The sequence below is a fragment of the Trachypithecus francoisi genome, unplaced genomic scaffold (genome assembly GCF_009764315.1).
Source record: "Trachypithecus francoisi isolate TF-2019V2 unplaced genomic scaffold, Tfra_2.0 Lachesis_group20, whole genome shotgun sequence".
NCBI classification, from domain to species: Eukaryota; Metazoa; Chordata; class Mammalia; order Primates; family Cercopithecidae; genus Trachypithecus; species Trachypithecus francoisi.
The window spans coordinates 18,635,300-18,641,373 of NW_022681466.1; the positions used below are offsets into that span (position 1 = coordinate 18,635,300).

Consider the following 6,074-nt stretch of genomic DNA (forward strand, 5'->3'; position numbering starts at 1 on the left):
ATTTGTGGATCTTAACCCACAGCATGACTGTCCTTTTTAGAGCCCTTGCATTTACTCTCCACTCTGCACCCCTAAACCAAGGCTGTTACTCATGAGGGGCTCCAAGATTTCCAAGCAACCCATTCTCTAGGACACTGATTAACAAGCCAGCATGACTCTGGCTAAATGCTTGCAAAAACAGTTGACTGGCTGGGCATGGTGGCTCACGCCTGTAATGCCAGCACTTTGGGAGGCCAGGGGAGGCAGATCACTTGAGGCCAGGCATCTGAGTCCAGCCTGGTCAACATGGCTAAGCTGTCTCTACTAAAAATACAAAAATTAGCTGGGCGTGCTGTCTGTAGTCCCAGCTATTAGGGAGGCTGAGGCATGAGAATTCCCGGAACCTCAGAGGCAGAGGTTGTAGTGAGCTGAGATTGTGCCACTGCACTCTAACCTGGGCAACAAGGGCAAACCTCCATCTCAAAAAACAAACGAACAAAAAAACAGTTGACCAGAGAGGGACAAGCTCATCAAGGTTTTTCTTGGCCAAGTTCAGGCCCGTTGGGAAGCTGTGGGTGTGGACGAATCCTCCACTGCCCATTTCTATGGTTCCTTTATATGCACAAGATGGACTATATGTAAATAATCTGCAAGTCAGGTATTTCTGAAAACAAGTTTTATTTAAATAAGGGTTTAAATACATTACACATAACATTAAAACTGAAGGGGGGAAAAAACCAAAAACCAGTTTGTTACTTCACATGGCATTGGGCAGCTGCTGCTATTAAGTTGCAAGCTCTACAGCTAGCTACATGACTGATGGATCCGTTTGAGATTTGTTCCCTTGTCAAAAGTTTAACTCTGGTAGGTTGGCCTCACATTCTGATGTTTGGACATCCCTTAGCTAGGATATGTCTGGTCAAACAGACCTTTGTGGCAAGCCAGATGTCCTATCATCTCACTAGTGATAAGAGGGCCTCTCTGAGCTGTCCACCTGGTCAGGTGGGAGACACCAGGGGATCCACCACCAAAAGCTCCCTTCCAGTAGTACAGCTGGTGCTGCCGCCTTACCCCATCCTCTCCTCTCAGATTCACCGAGGACTGTTCAGGTGGTAACATTCTGTTAGGGCAAGGAACTCTGCAGAGGGAGAGCCGAGGAGGTTCCGGCCATAGTTGGTTGTGATCTTAGGGCTCTGGGCTTGGCTGAAACATGCCGGTATTGCTTGGTTTCAGGCTGGACACTGCCAGGCGCCTACTGCTTGACCTCTGTTTAAATGAGGGACTTCAAGACTAGACAGCATGGCTCTTTTCAGTTTATTGCATGAAGGAGTTACACTAGTCCAAGTTAAAAGCGGACCCCAAATGGTTACATTATACAAGCTGTGAGGTTTTTAAACTTGTGACAAGGGACAGAAGGGAAATTCTACTCATTGCAAGGAAATCCTCACTTAAGCTGCAGTGAGCCACAAGCACTTAAAACCCATGAACCTTCAGCTGATCGTCCTTAGCCAGTCCGATCTGGAAAGACAAAAGGACAAAGTTTTAAATGGGGGCAGGGGAGCTAAAGCCTCCGTTTCTAATGCCATCAGCCCTGTCTTCCTGCCACTACACTGCCCAAGAGCCAGGGGTGCACAGTGGTCCACGGACCGTCCTCAGTTAAGAGCTACCTTTTTTGAACACTCAGTGCCTTCCAAGGTTCTGAATTAGTGTGAGAATGAGACTCATCAAGTATATGAAACCTCTTCGATTATATCAAGAGCCGATCATGTAACAGTATTTTAGTATTAATACTCAGAAAATTCATTTTTAAAAACTCATGTCCTTACAAATACAGGAACAACCCAGCATTTGGCTTATTTTACAATGCATCTATGTGCTATTCAAATTTGCACCTGTAGAGCAGATCCACAGAAACAGTTAACCAAAGGTACACAAGTCCCTTCTGCTTTTTCCTATAAAACAGAAGTCTGTGTACTTTAAAAACCAACTGAGGTTTCGCTCAGCCTTACAAAGCCAACTTTTAGGTCCCCAGCAGAAGCTAATACACAGGATCTGAGATCTGCCAGCAGAGGGGCACAAATCAAGAAGTGACTGAACTCACCTCTACGAGGAACTGGCATATGTTCTTGCGTTGGTCACCCTGTAGCTGAATTACTTCTCCATATTCTGGATGCTCAATTACAGTACCATTGCAGGCAAACTTCTGCAAGCACAAAGGAAACAAAACAAATTAGGCCTAGTAAGAGCATGAATGCATTTATCACCCCTTCTGCTAACAATAAATACAACGCAGCTAGCACCCCCTTGCACACAAATTCATTATGACTTTCCCGCAATCTCATTTAAGACCTACCTTCTTAAACGCCTTCACTAGTTTCTTTTTATCGTAATCATCAGCGATCCCTTGGACAGTAGTAAGGGTCTTCCTGCCGTTTCTCTGTTGAATTCTTATATGGATATAATCCTCAGTGCCAGCAGGAAGCAGGTCATCACCCTTACTTGCATCAGCAAAGGGGTCTGAAAATTAAGGTTAAGCTCGTTCAGAGGGGTCAAAGATCAGATACCACTGCCATCTCCCCGGCTACCAGGTGTTTGGCGCGTGCAGAAAACAACACTGAAATCGTCAGGGCTTGGGCCAGGCCGTATGTGTCCTCTGCTGGCTCTCCCCGAGCACGTCAGTCCGGGACGTCCGGCTTCCCCAGGCTCGGAGAACGCCCGGGCCTCCCGCCCTCCCTGGGAAGCCGATCACGTGTCGGGGGAGTCCGAGCTGGCAGGCGGTGCCCCACCGGCTGATGCAACCCGCCGGAACCCGAACTCCCGAGGCGGGGCTAAGCCTACTACCCCATTGGTGCGCACGCCTGCCACTTAGGGCTGGCACCGCCTTTCCCTCCGACTCCGTGACAACGAGTGGTGACGTAACGGACGTGACGCAAGGGTGACGGGAGGGACGGGTGTGGCCCTAGGCGGCCCGGGAGCCATTAGTAAATGCGCCACCGAGACGCCGAGCCCGCCCAAGGGTTGACCTCCGGTCTGCTCCTTCCGGTCGCGCTCAGGTTCCGACCCCGGGGCCCAGGCCTTGATCCCGCTGCCCTGCGACCCTGGACAAGTTTCCCCTACTAGAGCTTACGAAGGCCCGGAGCGCTTGGCAGCTTCCTGGAACACGTCTCCGGGCCCGGAAGGCCCCACTGCCCCACCCGAGCCCGCGACCTTTCCCATAGCTTACCGAAAGAGTGGAGGTTCTGGATAGCGGACATACGATACGATTCCTTTTCCTCGGTGGAAACGGCCTGCGGAAGGCGGCGGCGGCGGGAGAAGGCGGGCAGGGGGGACGGAACGTCGGGAAGCAAGGGGGCTCAAGGGGGAGGCTGCTGAGTCCTCGGCGGCGGCTCAGTGACTGGGGCAGAGGGGCGGTGCCTGTGTTCACTTATATAGCCGCGCCTGAGACGCCAGCGCGCTGCCCTCACGTCCCGACCCCACCCACGGCGTCGTGCCCCAAGCACACAGGCGGCGCAGCTTCCAATTGGCTTGGGGGCGGGGACATAGGATGGCGCTTGCGCAGGAAGTCTGCGGCGGGGAGCGGGGCGTTCTCTTGACTCTAGGAGAGCTGGGAGGGGGAGGGAAAGCTTGGTCTGGCTCGGCGCCTGCGCAGTGCGGGTGGACGGTGTCAGCACGCCGAGAAAACTGGCCGAGGTTTCGAGCTCGCCTACGCACTGTGTCCTTTGGTACGTTCCACCTTCCTGACCCTGTTGCATCCCTGCCTGCTCGAAAAGGGATGTTTCATAGGGTAGATGAACACTCCTTAGGATGTAGATGCTGAGCCTCCCAAACACGACAAATCCCCGTTTTGTCAAACCCACCTACCTACCCACCCTACTACCCACTGAGTCACAGCGGGATTTAGGGCGGCAGTTTGATTAATCAACATACAATAATATAATCAAAACGGTAACCGCATAATTTAGATTGCCATTTAGATTTATTCTAAAGTGGGTTAATCTGATCTAAAATTTTCATTTAGATTAGATTAATCCATCCAAGGAAAAAGTGTGCCTAGCTCATTGGCATGAGTTCAAGGGATAGTAACTGGTTCTGGGCCCCCCCAGAGAATAATTCTGGCACCAGAGGGCGTCCTTCATGTCGCACAGCTTATGTGGAGTAGAGCCTTCCCAGAGTTTAGATGAAATATTTCCTTCAAAACAGTCAAGCTTGCTTGCTCTCAGTTTATTTATTTCAACACTCTCAGTTGCAGGGATAAGTAGGGTGGTGAAAAGAGACCAGGGGTTTTAGACTCAAAGGCCTCTGGGACCAGGCAGGTAAGTAGGATCAAGGAGTGCAAACAGCCAAGTGTGATGTAATGGGGTGGAGTGGGGGCTGGAGTAAGAACTATGGGCTGCAGTAGCCGCTAACCTCCCGCCCATTGTGCTAGATCTTTTTCAAGAGTGCCAGGAAATCTAGGTGTTTACATAAAATCTCTTGATTTTTAAATATTGCCAATAAATTGATTTTTTTTTTTTGAGACAGAGTCTCACTTTGTTGCCAAGGCTGGAGTGCAGTGGCACTGTGTCGGCTCACTGCAACCTCCATCTCCTGAGTTCAAGCAATTCTCCTGCCTCAGCCTCCCGAGTAACTGGGATTACAGGCGTCCACCACCACCCCTGGCTAGTTTTTAAAAACATTTTTAGTAGAGACAAGGTTTCACCATGTTGGCCAGGCTGGTCTTTTTTTTTTTTTGAGACTGAGTCTAGCTCTGTCACCCAGGCTGGAATGCAATGGCACGATCTCGGCTCACTGCAACCTCTGCCTCCCAGGTTCAAGCGATTCTCCTGCCTCAGCCTCCTGAGTAGCTGGGATTACAGGCACACACCACCACGCCGAGATAATTTTTGTATTTTTAGTAGAGATGGGGTTTTACTGTTTTGGCCAGGCTGGTCTCGAACTCCTGACCTCGTGATCCACCTGCCTTGTCCTCCCAAAGTGCTGGGATTACAAGCGTGAGCCACCATGCCTGGCAAGGCTGGTCTTGAACCCCTGACCTCAGGTGATCCACTTGCCTCGGCCTCCCAAAGTGCTGGGATTACAGGAATGAATTGAATTTTTGATAAAACACTGTGCAAGCCAGAGAAAGATATGCATGCCTGTGGACTGCTAGTTTATGTCCCTGACAGTCAGGGTCACTGCCCTTGTGGAGTTGAAGGCCAGCGGGAGAGAGAGCCACTAAACAAATAATAAGATAATGAGGCTGGGTGCTATGGCTTAGGCCTGTAATCCCAGCACTTTGGGAGGCTGAGGTGGGTGGATCACCTGAGGTCAGGAGTTCAAGACCAGCCTGGCCAATATGGTGAAACCCTGTCTCTACTAAAAATACAAAAATTAGCTGAGTGTGGTGGCGCGTGCCTGTAGTCCCAGCTACTCAGAAGGCTGAGGCACGATAATTGTTTGAACCTGGGAAGAGGAGGCTGCAGTGAGCCAAGATGGCGCCATTGCACTCCAGCCTGGGTGACAGAGCAAGACTCTGTCTCAAAAAAAAGATAATGACAGATTGTGAGAGGTGCCAAAAAGGAGATAAACAGGGTGATGTGACAGGAAGAGCCTCCTTCAGATGGGGTGGTCAGAGAAGGCCTCTGGGGAGGCAGCATTCTAGCTGACAGAGGGTAGGAAGGAGTCCACTGTGGGACAAGGCATGTGCCTGCCAGAGGAAAAACCTCTGTAAGAGGAAATGCTAGGTGTACCTGATATATATGTGTGTATATATATGTGGGTATGTGTGTGTATATGTATGTGTATGTGTGTGTGTATATATATGTGTATATATATATATTTGAGTGTGTGTGTGTGTGTATATTTGCATATATGTGTGTGTGTGTGTGTGTGTGTATATAGACAAAGTCTCACTGTCACCCAGACTGGCTGGAATGCAGTGGCACGATCATGGCTTACTGCAGCCTCAACCTACCGAGCTTAAGCGATCCCCCTGTCTTGGCCTCCCAAAGTGCTGGGATTACAGGCAGGAGCCAGTGTGCCTGGCCTGATACTTTGTTTTGATTCTCTATTTACTAAGTAAACTTGATTAATAGTTTGGTTTCCTTGACATCAGG

The 6,074-nt window shown here is 50.1% G+C and overlaps 1 protein-coding gene across 1 annotated transcript; it reads right to left on the reverse strand.

Annotated features, from left to right (window-relative positions):
- Positions 1–640: 640 nt before the first annotated feature.
- On the reverse strand, positions 641–3,475 carry EIF1 (eukaryotic translation initiation factor 1). The gene is made up of 4 exons (XM_033183032.1): positions 3,203–3,475; positions 2,333–2,496; positions 2,081–2,182; positions 641–1,497 (listed from the first exon to the last, which is right to left on the reverse strand). The coding sequence occupies exons 1-4, from the start codon at positions 3,231–3,233 to the stop codon at positions 1,453–1,455; spliced, it is 342 nt and encodes a 113-aa protein (XP_033038923.1). The 5' UTR covers positions 3,234–3,475; the 3' UTR covers positions 641–1,452.
- Positions 3,476–6,074: the final 2,599 nt, after the last annotated feature.

What these genes read in the sequence shown, in the direction of transcription:
- EIF1 (XM_033183032.1), bottom strand. Translation starts at nt 3,233, where the DNA reads ATGTCCGCTATCCAGAACCTCCACTCTTTCG. An exon ending in CCAGAACCTCCACTCTTTCG is followed by an intron (nt 2,497 to 3,202) that starts GTAAGCTATGGG and finishes CTTAATTTTCAG; the next exon opens with ACCCCTTTGCTGATGCAAGT. An exon ending in TAGTGAAGGCGTTTAAGAAG is followed by an intron (nt 2,183 to 2,332) that starts GTAGGTCTTAAA and finishes TTGTGCTTGCAG; the next exon opens with AAGTTTGCCTGCAATGGTAC.